The 18,021-nt window shown below is 30.7% G+C and overlaps 2 protein-coding genes across 2 annotated transcripts; one reads left to right on the forward strand and one right to left on the reverse strand.

Moving 5' to 3' along the window:
• Positions 1-468: 468 nt before the first annotated feature.
• Positions 469-4,422, forward strand: LOC100160304 (tRNA modification GTPase GTPBP3, mitochondrial). Its single transcript, XM_001945949.5, has 8 exons — positions 469-884; positions 1,973-2,149; positions 2,207-2,326; positions 2,927-3,096; positions 3,160-3,270; positions 3,331-3,436; positions 3,501-3,951; positions 4,022-4,422. Exons 1-8 carry the CDS (start codon positions 800-802, stop codon positions 4,257-4,259), a joined length of 1,458 nt encoding a protein of 485 aa, XP_001945984.1. The 5' UTR covers positions 469-799; the 3' UTR covers positions 4,260-4,422.
• A 2,812-nt stretch (positions 4,423-7,234) lies between these two features.
• Positions 7,235-16,824, reverse strand: LOC100162337. The gene is made up of 4 exons (XM_001949719.4): positions 16,369-16,824; positions 10,048-10,099; positions 9,127-9,198; positions 7,235-8,323 (listed from the first exon to the last, which is right to left on the reverse strand). The coding sequence occupies exons 1-4, from the start codon at positions 16,486-16,488 to the stop codon at positions 8,172-8,174; spliced, it is 396 nt and encodes a 131-aa protein (XP_001949754.1). The 5' UTR covers positions 16,489-16,824; the 3' UTR covers positions 7,235-8,171.
• Positions 16,825-18,021: the final 1,197 nt, after the last annotated feature.

The raw sequence follows: 18,021 nt of genomic DNA on the forward strand, positions 1-18,021 counted from the left end.
AATATGATACTTATGATTATTATTGTTAATATAAACGTTTAGTATATAATGTAAATGCTGAATATGCAACAATACCTATTATGTTTATGCTTAGATCAATGTCTATACAATTATTATATGAATATATCATGTCATATATCATATATATGATCTTTGATTAAACTATAAATATTATTTATATAATTAAACTAACGTCTAACACTCAAACCTAACGAAACCTAACAAAACAGCTAGTAAATTTAAACTATTCTGTGATTTTTATAGGTGCTCGGTTTTGTCCACGGCAGGTGGAATGGGGCGACGGACCTATAAACTAAGTTTAACTAAAGTTATATAGTCTATAACTTTATATCTATATTCTATCTATAATTTGATAGGTCCATGCCATAGACATAGTATGAGGTCTATAAGGTCTATGGCCCATGCACGATGTAGAGAAGATCTTCGTTACGTCGTGGGTCCATGAATGGCGCTGCCCCGCTGCCGTTATCAACTTATTCTGTGATAGTAGTACACCGGCTCTGCGTTATCACTAATTAACGTTTGACAAAAATATAAATCCACTATTCACTATTCAGTGTTGTATTCCAGAGTTCCAGCAGAGTCCAGACTCCGGTTTCAGATTTCCAGAATCCAAACTTCCAGAATGTACAATCTTTGACCGTCGAGAAAATGTGAAATTTGTTTAAAATGTTTAATGATTTAATGATGATATTAAATATTTAAATTTTTAAACTGTTCATTCTTATTGTTGCGGAGTTTTTGATCATTATTTTCTTTCCTTTTGGCGGCTATCACAATGAATGCCGAATTCTATCGGCTAGGAGTCAATATTGCTGTAACACATTCAAGGCAGAAGTCGACAATCTATGCACTCTCTTCAGGTATATGATTTTCATTCTTCAGTTGCATACCTATTTTAATTTTGATTTATTACATTTTTAATTGTTTGTTCTTTATTGAATGGATAATATCAAGTTGATAATATTGTACCTACCCCTATAATCTGTACACAATATTTATTTTGGAATTATTTTATTATTAAAAATAATAAAATATTAAATATAGATATAATATTTTACCATTGATAATATTCATATAATATACCTACAATATTTGTATATTTAATCAGTGATTTTATTATATTTCATTTAATTGATTTAATTAATTAATTTGATTAAGCGACCGAGTCAAATTACAGTAGGTATGTGGAAACATGGAATAACAATATACAGAATATGATGTTGCGAGAGGTACTATATAGATTACTAAGATATAGAGGGGCCGAATAGGATTCCTCAGGAACACCAGAAGTAACATTGTACATAATATACGAGTTATAATTTTTAAATTTCATGTGATCTTTTTGATCGAATAAAAAGGAGACTAGCCAAGAAAAGAAAGGATCATAGATACCCGATTAGTACAACTTTGTGGCGAATATTTTATGATCAATCTTGTCAAAGGCTTTAGCAAAGTCTGTGTAAATAACTTCCACTTGACAGTTTAAATTAGATGCATTTAAAATATATTATTGCAAAATCAAGAGATTAGTAGTTGTAGTACCTAGATCTATCAGACATAAAACTATGCTGTTCATATATATTAGAAATGTTAAAGATCGTACAAATTTTCTCATAAACAATACCTTAAAATATTTTTGGAATAATGGATATTATAAAAATAGGTTGGTAGTATGTTTAATATCTCTACTTTTAATAATAGGAAAGATATAAGAATATTTTATTACAGTACCTACTATTTCATATATTTTATACATTCCAAAATACATTATTTTTGTTTACAGATACCTATTAGGTCAGAAGATTTCTTAGATTTTTCCTCGTAAAAAAAACAGTTATGATTTTTGAGCAAAATGTATTTGATACTTTGAATTTCTGAGGAATTGTGAATGTACCCATTATAAAATATGTTCTATACATTTTTGTCTAAAATTCATAATTTGTTATAGGTCTTGGAAAATGTGGTGTAGCTGTAATCAGAGTATCTGGTCCATGTACATCTAAGGCTATATTAAATATGACCCATTTAAAATATTTGCCAAGACCTAGAAAAGCTTGTTTGAACAAAATTATAGACCCAACTACTAAAGAACAATTAGACATTGGATTATTACTGTGGTTTCCAGGTAATGCATTATTATGTCTACATTTTTTTCCCCTTAATTAAATGTGTTATGTTTTAGGCCCCAAAAGTTTCACTGGCGAAGATTGCTGCGAATTTCAAGTACACGGTGGTAGAGCTGTTGTCACTTCAGTTCTTCAAGGTTTATCTAAGCTACCAGATTTTCGACCAGCCGACCCCGGTAAAATTGTGTGGTCTAGAGCTCAGATTTTATAGTACAATAAATAACAAAAAACCATAAAACTGCTTGAAAAGCAAAAAAAAGCATGACAAAAATTAATTTAAATTTTAAAATTAACTTACTTATTCCGTATTTCATTTTAAACATAGGTGCAAATAGTGTTTGAAATTAGGAGGAAAGCTGAAGCCCTAGTATGGAGGGCTTATGTGGTATACCCTATACTAACAATATTGAATAAGCCTTACAAAAATGAAGGAAATGTTTAGAGGAAGGGAGGGGGGCTTTGCCGCTAAAGCCCTTCCCCTTATTTGTGTCTATAGTTTTAAACATAGATTGAGAGCTGAACCTACTGTCATACATAACTAGGTTTTTTAAATACATAGGATTTTAATAAACATATTAAAATGCCACAATTGGAATAATTACAAAATGGCAATAAAAAAACATTTTCATAAAATAATTTATTTGAATTAGAATGACATAGGTACAAATGTATGCATAAAAGTTAGATGTTTATCATAAAAAAAGCATATATTATAAAATCCAAGCTATATATTTTGTACCACATGATTTATAATTAAATTTTATTATTAATCACAGGAGAATTCACCAAACGTTCGTTTTATAATAACAAAATGGATTTAACTGAAGTAGAAGGTTTGGCCGATCTTATAGAAGCTGACACTGAGCTTCAAAGAAAGCAAGCACTGATGCAGTTAGAAGGTTCTTTGAGACAACTCTACGATTCTTGGAGACAATATCTTTTAGAAGCATGTTATTTATACAAATGCGTTTAGCAATATTTTAATATATCAAAGTTTCTACAATTTTAGAATTTAGCTTATGTCGAAGCTTATATAGATTTCAGTGAAACAGATAATATTGAAGACTTGGTGTTGGAAAATGTTAAAGAAAATCTAGAAAAACTAGCTAAAGAGATTGAGGTGAATTCAAAAGTTGTAATGAACCAACTGTATGATTAATTTTATATATTATATTTAAAGATGCACTTAATGGACAACAGGTCAGGTGAACTTTTACGCGATGGAGTAAAAGTGGCAATAATCGGAGCACCGAATACAGGAAAGAGTAGTCTCTTGAATTCTTTGTGTGTGTATTAGTTAATTAGGTGATCTTATAATATATGATACAACAGACATTTTTATTCATGTAGGTAGCAGAGAAGCGGCTATAGTAACAGAATTGCCTGGTACAACTAGAGATCCAATTCAGGTTCCCCTAGACGTGTCTGGTTACTCTGTACTTTTGATCGACACTGCAGGGATTCGTTCACAAACTGTAGACTTGATTGAAGGCTTGGGAATAAAGAAATCTAAAGTCCAGGCTGAAAGTGCCGACATGGTGATTCTGGTAACTGATGCTCAATGTCTCCTCGATGTAGACAACATAGATTTGTGGCTTAAAAAACATGTTGAAAATTTGAAAGTGCAGTGTGATAATTGTCTAGTATATGTGAATAAAATTGACAATTTGTCGGACGACCAAGTTATTAGACTTAAAAAAGTATCACAAAATTCTAAATGGACCTTGTGTTTTGGTTCATGTAAAGTCAATGAAGGTTTGATGGATATGATGAGGACATTTGAAAATTGTTTGCAACAATTGTAAGTACATTGTGATTTAGTTGTACTGTGTACACGTTTCATTATAATTTATAATTTTAATTTTGTTAAGATGTGGAAATCCGAATTTTGAACATCCTCGATGTAGTCAAGCAAGACACAGATATTGTCTCTTAAACGCATTAAATAATGTACAGACATATCTTAAAATATCTGAGTCCGACAAAAACATTGATGTCGCTGCACAGCATTTGCGTAAGGCAACATTATATGTAGGGAAAATTACAGGACACGTATCGACTGAAGAAGTACTCACCGAAATATTTTCCAAATTTTGTATTGGTAAATAAAAAGATAATAATTTATAAATGTTAACTCCTATATTATAGTTTTAGTTTAGTCATTTTTCTCTTGAGTATGTATTAATATGTAATGTATATTTATTATAACATGTATAAATCTGTACTTGTGGTCTGTAGATACAACAATAATAATAATTAATTAACAACCCTACTATAAAAATTATTGACACAAATATTGCAATATGATAAATGTCCTTACAAACATACAATATATTAATATTATATAAATCTTGTGACTTGTCAAATAAGTTCAGCCGTTGATACTTAAAACGTGTCGCATGGCCAGAAATTATAATAGTAGTAGCCCCGATTCAAACAGTTGTAGTGTAAAGACATTGTATAACATACTACTGGCCAAGATCTCTCCTCACTTCATTATATCTTATACTACTTTAGGTTAGACTATATTGTACAATGTATTATTAGATAACTATTAATTAACTACTTGATGTTTAAGAAATAGATCTTATTATAAATTGTTACAAAATATTTTAACCTTATTGTAATATTTGATATCTAGTTAAATATAAATATGTTTCATGAATTTCTTTAATTTTAAAATTAAAATCACTTATATTGAAGGTAACAACTATTGCATAACATATACAAGAAGTCAGAGTATAGATATTTTGTTACATGTTGCAACACATTAATATCATTATAGAATTAAAAACTAGATTAAGAAAACATTTATGTGATTTTTAACAAACTTTATCATTATTTATCATATTTTTATTTTTTGTTACCCAAAAATTGTAGATACCTATTAAATAAAAAATACTATAGTAAATGACCAAAAAGGTGATATATAGGTATTATGGTGGAATTGAAGGATCCCGTATAGTTAATCCACACTATAACATTTTAATTTTGTTCAATTTATGTCTTGATGGCATATTTTTACTGAGGGAAACTTCCCTAGAAGTTAAAACCTTTCTGTTGTCTATTATCTAGTATCTACCCACGCAGTTAGTGTGTTTTTTCAATTTTCAGTTATAGGCTTATCACCTATATAGATTCCTAGTGTAATTTTACGTAAATTGGAAATACATTATTTTCTTCATTTATTTAGGTTACATAACGAACTATTTAAATATAAAAAAAAGCTAGTATTTTTTTACAGTGACTTTTTTTGATTACCTCTAATGTACTTACTCAATACCCATTTACCGTTGCGCCACTTTTAAGGTCGAGAATGACCTCTCACTTGTCACGCTAACAGTATAGTTAAATAATATAATTATAGTATTGAGGTATTCCAATATTCTATATATTTCGATATTCTAATATCTATATATATAAAGGAAAGTGTACTTTACCAATAATCAACGCAGAGCCGAACTTTTTTGAGTTATCGATTTTAAATTTCGAGGATAGATTTTTATAATAATTTCATCGGGCACTAAGAAAGGATTTTTAAAAATTTTGATTTTAAAGTGTTGAAATCGGTAAAAATAATTTTTTACATGTAATTTGTATATCTATATTGATATAATAATAACAATAGCATAATATTAATTATTTATTTGATAACAGTTACTGCTGTTATTGACTGTTACTATAGTAGTAACTGTTATAAATCACTGTTCCTGTTATTTTTTCCCATCACTACCCAGAAAACGTTAAAAAATTATTTGAAATATTTTATTTATTCAATTTAATTGTTTGAATATATTTTTTTTTAAATGTCATCGATTGCTGACATTTTTGTCTATGGAATTTTAACACCTCTAATAGTTGTACCAATTATCGGTGATTGTTCCTGTCTTTTCCGTTCAATTTCATTTAATTTGTATAACACTCAAGAAAGATGCCAGGAGATCCGAAATATAATTGTTTCGTATGTGTCTGATAATTGGATATTGGAATAACTTTATTACTATGTCTTACAATTCAAATAGTGACAACTTTTCCACTGCTGAGGCTTATGTTCGTGAAATGGTCAATCCTATTGTCTACGGTTGTTATTGCGAATTGGTCGCAGCTGGAAATATTTTCCCATTTTTATTTGAAATTTATTATAATAATAATATTTATGCTAAATTTGGTGTATACGTATAGATACGTATATAGATACGTTCCCAGTAAAAAGATTGCATTTAACTAGAAATATTAATAGTTGTCATTTTGATGTTTATTTATCTATTCCTAATATTCATAATGTTACAGTAAATTTAATTACTACTTCAGAGGGCGATTTATCTATTTTTAATAATTTTAGTGAATTTTTTATTATATACCTATTAAAATTAGTCGTCCATCTTGGTCTGCGGCCGTCTGGTTAACGTTGGGCTATAGACATTTTTTATACTTAAACCCGGCAACGGTAATGTTTGTGTGTAAATTAAACCTCTGGTAAGAAGGCAGACTAATTTAGGAATGGTTAAATTTGGTTTTTTTCTATTCATCTGATATTAGTAGTTATGTTAGGTTAGGATTTTGTATTAATTGATTATATTAATCCACCATAGGTGGAATATGACAAACTTGGTATAACTTTGATACTTTAGAGTTAAATCATACACCCACGTACAAACAGCACGGGGTCCGCGATCTACCGCAGGTAGATTGCCTACCTGATAATATACTGCTGCGAATCAGAATTTTTATTCAGGGAAACGGAAAAGTTAAGATACATTTTGAACACTATACACCGAATATTAAATAACGAATTGAAAAAAATTTGATTCAAATAGAGTTGGTACATTTAACGGGCAACGAAGTGCACGGGATCAGCTAGTTCTATATATTTCGAAGTACCTAGTTTGTTATATTAGCTGGTTTTTATATTATATTAAACTATTAAAACCACTTATGTTATAGGGCACTCGTCACAAATAACCAAGGAGAGTGTTGAATATTAGGTACCTACACTCCCCCCACCACACACACACTGGCTACGCCAATGCTGAAAAAATATAGGTAGGTACATATGAATAATAATAATAATAAACATGAAACGATTTGATCTCATCGGCCATCTGCGTTATCTATTTATATTATACGTTCTGATTTCAATCAATAACACAATAAGTAATAACAACAATTAAAAAATAATATGAGATATAGGTCGACACGAAAACGTTTGACGCGATCCGTCGTCCATGGTCCATCAATGTAGGTAATAATATAAATTACGTAGCTGGGAATCGGGCGTAGCGTGTATTCAGAGACTCCGATTTCATCATTATATTATTTACATTATATTATATTGTTTATTACAGATATTAAGAACGTGTTGTCGTTAAAAATATCTTATCTAAAATGTGTCGTCGGATCGCAATGTGCTCTTGACGAGGGCGAATGATTTAATTTCGGAGTGCAGCAGCTTGTCGCGGGCCTCGAAAACCCCAAAGATCAAAATGTCGTCGTCGTCGTCGCAATGATAGATAGGTACAGTGTATAGGTACCTAATAATAATAATGTATCGACGCGTTCCGGTGTTTTTCGTTTAGAGTGGCATGTAGCGAGGGATGATCGGTCCGAGTCGTTTACACGAGCCCCACAAGAGGACACTTATTTCCGGCTTTCGCCATTCCGATCTCCCGGCAATCCGCTACAGTTTCTTCTAAGCGGAGGTCGACCGAAAATCGCAACAAACATTATAAGTTATAACGATAAGTATATAGCAAAATAATATTATGAAAAATATAGTATATTGTTTTCGTCCATTTCCGTTTTCCAGTCGCTGACATTTGGCGTTTTCTCGATAACGCAACGGTTTTTTTTTAATACCTATCATACAATTACACGACGATGGTAATAATATTATTGTTATTATTATTGCTATTGATAGGTACAACATTTTGCTTTGGGCTCGTCGTTGGATATATAATATTACAGTCGGTATGGGTTACGACGCGGCGGCCGCGGCGGGGCGATCTCGTCCACCTCAGCGATTCAATAGATTTGAATAGTTTTCTCGAAAAGTGCCTGTTCGAGGTGTTTCTGTCGGTAAGGTTTTGACACGTACAGTGCTTCGAGGAACACTGGTTGGCCGGTCGTGTTCTCGGACGGTCGAAACCACAGTACGAATCCAATAATAACGTCTTCTATACGACAAAAACAAACCATCGATTATGTAGGTAGGTATATATTTAGCACGTAAACCACTGTATTGTGGATATTAATGTTATAGCGATTATAGGTATAGGTACCCGTGGGCCCAGGCCATGTGTTGATGGATGAAGAGGAGTAAAGCTTCGGGTATTTTGTCTGACAAGATGATGCCGTTGACATTATGTGATAGATTTTATAAAGTAGTAGGTATTGTGAGGCTAGTTGTGGTATTGTATAGATGTTGGGCAGTGGACAGTAAAACAGAACACAGGGTGAGTGTGACAGAGAGGAGAACGCCAAGGTGGATATGTCATTTGTGGGGTGACTAAGGGGGTAGAATAAGATATTAATTCATTAGGGATAGCGTGGGCTAGGCAGCACCAATTATAGACATACCGAGAGAGAATAGGTTTAGATGGTTCGGTCATATTATGAGGAGAGCTGACTTGAAAGTACTGAGAGAGGTTATGGATGTAGGTGGAAATTCGGAGAGATAAGGAGAGGAAAGCCGCGGAAGAAGAGATGAATAGTCAGAATAGAGAAATACGAAAATAACAGCTGAGGAAAATAAAAGAGAGGTGGGGGGACAGCTCTATGGAGGTAAAGGACAAACGTAGCCAACCCCAGATAGTTGAGAGTGAAGGCTGAAGAAAAATAAGGTAAAGAGGCAGTTAGGCACCACATATAGTATGATTTTGAAAATCCGGATTTGGTTCAAGTTTAAGTTTGTGGAATTACTATAAATTGACAATATTGTATGTCAAATGTCAATAAAAAATTGAAAAAAAAAAATTACCTTCTCTTCTAGTTTTTGCTATAAAACATTGGAAACTTGGATTTTGAGATTCAAATCCATCCCTCCTGAAAGCTGTAAATACATAGGTAATATTATAATAGTGTCAATATAAAATGTTATAATTAATTATCTGTTTTGATTTATTGTTATTCGTTAAACATACCTAGGTGTATGTAATATTATTATGGATGGACTTAATTAGTTTGTTTATTTATTTCACGAGGATTAGAGCTTGGAAGTGTTTTTTTCGTACCTACCAAGAGTAAGTATTCATTTTTACTCTATAAAGGCTTAGAAAAACGGATTAGAATTTGTTGTTAAGTTGACATCGTAAGTATTGACATTTGAAATAATGAAATCACATTTTTCTTAAAAAAAAAATATTAAAAACTGGGTAATAATAATATTTGTTGATTTACTTCTTACATTTACACTTTCACTATTTATCTCACAATTAAGGGCTCGGTTCCAGTGTGTCACTAGATATTGACTATTGAGTATTGTTATTTAGTTGAGAGTTGAGATTATAGGCGTGTAAAAACATTCCGCTACAATGATAATATATAATATGCATTATGCGTGTGTAGCAATGCCCTGACATGCGAGTTTAAAATTTAAATGTACTCAAAACTAATTTTTAAGACATCTTTCTATAAACTGTTGGACCAGAAACTTCTTAGAAAATTACTTTTGGACAATATCTGCAAAATTGTTCTAAATAACACGCCTATGGTAAAGAGTTTAGAGACTTACAATTCTAGCACTTGACTCTTCGTGAGGAATTTTTTATAATATAGAAGAAACATAGGTATAGTAGGTGTAAATGGTGAAATGCATACTGTAACGTCTGCAACCGAGTGCAACTGTATTATAACGTACCTACCTACTTAATTTGAATTTTAGTATTAAAATATCACTCACTGTCTTTGTTCAACTGTCTGCTACTCGGTATACCGTATTCGGAATAGTATTCCTAAAAAACGAAAAATAATTAGGTTTAGTTATTAAAAATCAAGATAATATTATGCACATTGCACAATACGTACAATACAGTGGCCAAAGTGGGAGGGGGGGCCTCTTATTGTTTTTTAAAATGTACATTTTCCATCCCTACACTTATTTTGAGCCACTTCGAGCACTATATATTATTATAATATAGGTTTATAGCCATATAGGTGTCATTTAGGTATAAATGGAAAGCCATTCATTCATTGAACTATCATTATTTTAGTAAACATAATTTTGTAGATTACGCTGAGCCACTCCCACATTACAAGTGACCCGCAACAGCGATAAGATTGCGTAGGTACCTAATAGGTATAATAATAACATATTTTTTAAACATTTATATTTTTACACCACTCTATAGTTAGAGTGGATAATGTAACATAATAAACCACTTCAAATTGGTGTTGTACGTCTATTGTTAGTTATAATTCGTATTTAGAGATTAAAATTGTACATATATTTTGTGAATAGCACAGCAGTAGTCAATAATACTGTCGCACTAGATTATAAGTAGGTATACCGTATAGGTACCTACCTATAAATAGGTAAACTATCAACGACTAATGAGTGTCTTCTTTTATCAACGGCGAACTTATAAATTATAATATCATATATATAGGTAGGTTCGTGATATTCAAAAAAATATACATAGGTACGCAGTACCCGATTATAATGATTTTTACAAATACCATCAACTGTTTCAGTCTCGAGTGTATTGGTTGTTTTTATAATATCTTTTACCTCAGGAGTGGTTTGAGAATAAACATTTTCATCAATATATTAAGGGAGCTCCCGGGAGGGATGTTTGCTGAAAGTTAGCTGACCACCGTATAGGTACCTATCTATGTAATTTAAATTTTTTATAAAGTAACCAATGATAATATAATGGTTGAAAATTAAAATTAATTTGAACATCGATTGCTTTTATCACAAATTCCACTGTAGTGGTAAGTGGTGAGTGGTGGGTAGTGAGTAGCGGTGGGTGTCTTCTATCAGCGGAGAAGCCTTACCTTTATCCAAATTATATTCGTTTTTAAATACTTATAATAGGCAGGTACCCTAATAACGTTATTACTTTATAAGTATACGAAAAAAATATTTTTGGTAAGACTCAAGCCCCCAAATTCAATGTCCTGTAATTACGTCTATGGTCATACAGTTATATATATATATACCATCATGATATTATTATAGCTATCACGATTGGATCTTTCGCGGTTTACTGTCATAGTGTATTCGTGTGAACCCAGCAACCAATGTAAAAATTTGAACTTAAAAACGCTTATAAAAATTTCATTTGACTTCCCGGTAGAAATTTTTTTTAATATTGGTAGACAAACTTATGAGGAATCTTGTATTAAATTTTCAAATCTTAGATTTAAAAAGAAACATTTTTATGAATTTTCATATCAAAATAATTTGCACATTTTCTGGAAACTAAAAATTTCCGTAAACAGCTCAAAACAAGTCAAAATATTTTGAACATTTTATTGTGTATAGAAAATGCTAATATAAACATTCAGTGAAAATTTCATGTATCTAACGTAATTTGTTTTAGAGTTACACCAAAAACCAAAATTAATTTTGTCGAAAACCAATTTTACGTAAAAATTCCCGTTTTCCATATTTTTTTTTGTTTTCCTGGCGCTTTAAAATTTTAACCTCCCCAACTAGATTCACTTTCCCATCGATCAAGATGCTGAAGTTGAAAATCGAAGCATTATTTCAACTAGGTACTTATCGTGTACACAGATAACAAAAAAAAAAATTATTGTGAAATCAATACATTCATCGCTCCGCTCAGAATCTAAAATAGTGGTTTTAGAGTAAACCTGTAAACACATTTACCAGGGTTTTGTAATATTCTAAATATATAAGTAGATAGTATATATTTGTATGTTCACAGCCAGATTTTCCATGGTAATAAAAATTTTTTCACGTGGGAATGTCTCGCTTAGAGCATTCCGATTTACCGTATAACACAATACTGAGATTACAGATTGATTGTCCACCAAATTTTGCCTCACACAAAAATATTTCCCGTATACCAATTCTTTTACAAAAGTACCAAACCTTATTGTAAAACTGTAGTAATTATTTCAAGTAAAGAACACAAATTATGAAATAATAGATTTCTTTTGGCCTGTGAACATACAAGTATATACTACTTACAAAGAATCGTTATAAAAGGCACAACAATTAATTTTTTTAAATTTTCAAATAATGGTAACTTTTTTAGTAGCTAAAATTTCAAAAACATCGATGAGCTTGTTCCTCAAATATTGTTCTGTATACTTATAGGTAAATTTCATAAAAAGCGTTTTTACCCTAAAACCACTGTAATTTAATCTTAATGTAGTGCTGTTCGTTTAGCGTAGACGTGATTTCACTACTGAAAATTATCGGTACAACGTTCTTTCACAAGTCTAGTAAGTAGTACCTACGTAATATATCAAATTCGTATGTTTGGCAGGTACCTACTATCATGGTGCTATTTACTTGCTTGTTATAAATCATAATAATAATAATATTATGAGTATTATCTTCCCCCTCCGACAATACGGGTGATATACGGATAGAGGTTATTAGTGTTTATTGTTTACTATATTATTCTACGTGTGTACACGGAAGAGAAAAAATGTATAGGTACCTACAGACATTGATTATATAATACACTATAATCAATGGTACAGACAATGAGACAAACTCTCCGTCACACCTACATCTACACGTGTTACCTCAGTTTCACAATAATTATGAATACCTATCACAGAAAATGTGTATTCAACCAAACTAATTCCGTGTTGTTAGCTTTAATATTAGAGTGAACGAATATTTACCTATTATTGTACTTAAAGGTATAGAAACCTAAGAATTATCCGTCAGACGTCAGTTGTATACAATATTACAATTTTTAAGTGAGTTATGAGTTTTTTGTTTTTTAATATTGATATTTTACATATTTCTAAATCGCCTCAAAATAAGGTGCTATTGTAAAACTACATAGTATAATAATAATTATTATATTAATGTTACGAAAAAAATTTCTAAATCCAAAATCGTAACTTTGCGCTAGCAACCAGTGAGCAACTACGGATGGACGGATGGGCGGAAGGATAATATCCGGATATACGTAACTGTATAATTACTACCAAAGTATTTCGACGTACGAACAAAAACCAACGAGAGCACACAGATAATATCAGTGATATTAAATTGAGTCCGTATAGATAAAATGTCATAACTACTTATTAGTTGGAGGTGACCTTTATCCTGGCACATTATACTACACATAATTATTATTATTTTTAATTAATTGACTCTCTATACTTATTATTATTACGATTAAAAAAAACAGTGTATACAATCAAACACATTTTTTGGGAGATTACTTAGTCAACCTCCACGTGGTGTGTCCTGGGTAACGCTAATAGGCTGAATGGACTCAACTCGAATCAACCTAACTATATTGGTCGGACTCAACTCCGATAACCCAAAAGTATTTGCGTAACTCGATTCAACGTTAACCGATAATATTATTATGTTCTCACCTCTAGGTTTGATAATCAGTCAATTCTTTCTAATTTTTAAGTCCGAAACACACAATTGGAACCGCTCGACGTATACATGTTGGTACATATATTATTACCTATATTATGTTATTGTGTTTTTTTTATTAGCAAGACGCAGACAACACGCGCCGTGCGGACTGCGGTTACGACGTCCTCTCAATGACAATCACGTAACGGGGCGATACCTAATCGTTAGTCGGTTATTTCTACGCGTGATCATCGCTTTTCGCGTTTGGCCACTGTATAGCCGATAAGCCGATATCGGATATAGGAAACACGTGTTGAAGTCGTGTACTCGCAATCTACACTTTATAAATATTAAATATATGCACGTCGTACAATATTATGGTAATTACAATTTATATATAGGTACAGTACCTGGTACACCGTAGGTGTGATAGGTGTCCGCGTATATTTTATTATCTGCCTATTATAATATGGTAGCTTAGGTATGCATACAGAATGATAGGCTTTTCACGTGAGCTGTAACAGGTATAGGTACTCACCCGTACACGCGCGCTGTGTCAAATGCCAACAATTCGAATCCGGCCCAATAACCCGCGGGTCCAAGTTCAATATTATATCGTATTCTCGATGTACGAATACATAGGTATGTTCGGGTGCTTTTGATTATCTTCGTCGGCAGATTATATAGAACGCACAACGGATTTATATGTACAGATTATCATTTAAATTATAAATAGGTATACCTAGGAACCTAACTTTGTATAATAATATCGAATACTTAATCTATCGAATATCGGTCGCATGGACCAATTGCGCCAAAACAAAATTTGTATTTTACGATCAATATACCAATTGCGCAGCTTGTATTTTAGGGTCAGTGTACCAATTGCGCTTCTTATATTTTACGGTAAATATACCAATTGCGCTTGTATTAAAATTTGCCGCCTGGCGCCTATCTTCAGATTAAGAAATAATGTTTTTTGATCTAATTCCATCAACATCAACATAAACACACTAAAATGCTTGAAAATTAAAAACATATTTATTGATCAATTGAATACTGGTTAGAGTGACTGGTTATAATACATTTTATAACGGTATCGGGAATTTTATGAAACGTTATTATTATTACGGAATACGGACATTTATTATCACGGAAATATGCATTTGAGTGATAGACTTGAAAGTTATCATTATCATATATTTTATATGATTGACGATCAAAAAGTAACTTGTTATATGTGAAGAAAAAAAATGTTTATTTATATTATATTATGTATTAATACTCGCATAAAAAATTTATAACTAACTTATAACTTTTCCTTAGATATTGTAAAATGTTTTGACCGCAATTTGTCTATTGACTCTAAAATGTATAAATCTCAATTGGTATATCGACCCTAAAATGTTTAGAGCCCAATTGGTATATGAAAAGGTAATTTTAAGCGCAATTGGTAAACTCTCCAAAATCCAACCAAGACATATTTTATGAATTGAAATTCCCGTAAAACATTTTGATTCGAGTTATGAAATTATATATAATTTTTCTGTTGTTCAAAAAAATAAAAAGCGATAAAACGGTAAAAATATATTTTTTTCAACAATGTTGAACTTACATATTTAGTATTTAATGACTTCTTCATAAAATTATATGAAATTTCAGAAATAAACTTAATTATTTTCGAGGAAATATGAGTAACCTTTAAAATAATTACCTTGACACCTTGTATGACATATGGGCGGGGTTGCGAACCCAGAATCGGTGACTTAACCGCAGACAGACGTGACTGAAATGTCAAAAAGACATTTTGGGGTGGCTACTGACTTTCACTTGCATTTTACATTATATCACTAAAAATGTATATTGTTAGTGGACAGTGGACTCTCTTGATGGTAATTACATTATTGATTAGATATACGGTGACGAAACGAATTGCGAGTGTTTCACAATAAGTAATAACTAATAAGTTACGACATTCGTCGTATGATCGAACCAAATGGACAAATATTATTTCCATCGTAACGAAAGCCATAAAATGAAACATGGGCTGAGTGGCCAACCCCCATTTTTATTAATTACACGCCAAAACTCTTATGTCACAGAAGTACATAACATAATATACTATATCCAGACGACCAGACTACTATAAGTAACAATTTAGTATCCAAGTTTTTGTATCTTGGACCTTACAAACTAATCAATGACTAAAATTTACAAAACAAGATATTCAAAAAATATATACCAAATATTTAGAATTAAGGTGGATACTGTTTAGTGGGATATTGCCTATTAGTATTATTGTTAAGTTATAAATAACAAATAAAAATGATAATAATAAGTACAATATTAAAATTAATTTAAAAGCTGAAGGAATTGTTTTTATTTTTTAATTTTAGTAAATTAATATAATTTTATTATGTATCAACTTTTGTGTGCATAAAATATCGAATATAGTTGGGAGTTCTAGTCTCAAATCAATTATCAAACACGATTAAAAATAAGCTAGGTACCTACCCATATAGAGTCAAATAAAAATTATATCTTCTGTTAATCAACACAATATCCTATATCTAAGTTAAATATTATAAAGCTAGGTACCCAAAGTGGCACAACGGTATAAGACGTATAATAGGTTTTTTTAATTACATTATAATATTACTAATACAATGTGAAATTATAACTGAACAATCTTACTTGTACTAATTCGTAGATTTGGTCGCAGTCATCAATCACGGCTGGACAGATGACGAAATTAACTTGTGGGACGCCTTCTACCAATGATTCCATAGCGCACAAAGTTTTCATTCGGCTCATTTTGTTTTTATTTGCAAAGGTAAATTCGACCTATTTAATGATTTTTGTTTAAAATGGCGAGCTTAATGCCAATATTGAATTATTTAATAGTTAAGATGCAAGTATCGGTATCGTATCTGGTATAGTATAATATATTATTTTATTATTTATAAAATAGTATAATACCTATAATATTACTACGTTGTATTTATATATTATAATATGTATTTTACAAAAGTAAAATAACTAATAGTTAATTCAAATGAAAAAAAAATGTATTGAACTACGAGAATTTGTTATACTATACAAGTCTTGTACGTTGACTAGACGTTACCTAAATGAAACGTTTAATTTTGAAGTATAACCTTATATTTATAAGGTGTGAACTATTTATTTGATGGGTGATTAAATAAAATAATATCAAGAGTTCATATTGAGATTAAAACGTGTGATTGTTGTACAGAGTGGTAGAAAAATCTTCTTTTTTTTTGTTACCTATATAACATTTGTTTGTCAGGCGGCAAATTCATCTTGACTAATAATATAATACCTATATACCTAGGTATACACCGTAATTAGTTGCAACTGAAAATGTTCAAGTTTTTTACGGTTGTCATTTTAGATGTGATTCGCACTCGTTTCGAAGTTGACGGCGAGATTTGAAATCTATTTACATTGTTTAAATAACATAATACCTATATTATAACCATATTATTATTATACACCTACCTACCTCTGAATAAAGTAGGTATATTATATAGATTATAGGTAGGTAATCTACACTCTATAATCTATATGAAGTAGGTACGTCTCCATCACAAACACTTGATACATTTACGTATACATTTATTACAACAAAATAATACTGATAAAAATATTTTTATTTCTATAAACTATGCATCGTTGTATCAGTGCTATTTAACATACCATTCTAGAAATAGAACTATGACGTGTACCTACCAAACTGAAGGTAATAATATGCCTATTTTTTTTTATTTTTTTTAAATTAAATTAATTTTTATACACTGCATGGGTATCATTATAATATTATATGTTTATATCAATGATTTTCCGAAATACAATACATTCAATATTTAAATTGATAAAGCTACCTATTTTATTCACAATATACGATCGTGTAATACGTTATATAGGAGTGTCTAGGATTCGTTCGCAGGTATGGCCAATACAAAAATGTATATAAAAATAAAATAAAAATAGATGGTTAAGTGGATGTCACTCTACTGTACAGTAGATGACAAGTGGGTCACTGTATAATGGATGGTATTAGATTTGAATTCAATGATATAATATATTATAATAATAATACGAAAATCGATTCTTAGCGGTTTGTCAGTGACCAGTGTGAATATTTTATGTTAGATTTACATTGTTAAATATTTATTTAAATATTTACTTGAATTAATATTATAAAATTACAACAAAATAACTAAAATCGTTATTCTTGGTTATTTGATAATATTATGAAATTTTGTCCAAAATTTATCAAAAAATAACTATAAAAAAAACTGGATTTTTATATATTTGATATTT

Source organism: Acyrthosiphon pisum, chromosome A1, assembly GCF_005508785.2.
Source record: "Acyrthosiphon pisum isolate AL4f chromosome A1, pea_aphid_22Mar2018_4r6ur, whole genome shotgun sequence".
NCBI lineage: Eukaryota > Metazoa > Arthropoda > Insecta > Hemiptera > Aphididae > Acyrthosiphon > Acyrthosiphon pisum.

Coding starts and splice junctions, on each gene's coding strand:
- LOC100160304 (XM_001945949.5), top strand. CDS start 800: ATGAATGCCGAATTCTATCGGCTAGGAGTCAATATTGCTGTAACACAT. Junction 2,327..2,926: donor TTTTCGACCAGCCGACCCCG/GTAAAATTGTGT, acceptor TATTAATCACAG/GAGAATTCACCAAACGTTCG. Junction 3,437..3,500: donor TAGTCTCTTGAATTCTTTGT/GTGTGTATTAGT, acceptor TTATTCATGTAG/GTAGCAGAGAAGCGGCTATA.
- LOC100162337 (XM_001949719.4), bottom strand. CDS start 16,488: ATGAGCCGAATGAAAACTTTGTGCGCTATGGAATCATTGGTAGAAGGC. Junction 10,100..16,368: donor AAATCTACGAATTAGTACAA/GTAAGATTGTTC, acceptor TTCGTTTTTTAG/GAATACTATTCCGAATACGG. Junction 8,324..9,126: donor AGCAAAAACTAGAAGAGAAG/GTAATTTTTTTT, acceptor TTTGTCGTATAG/AAGACGTTATTATTGGATTC.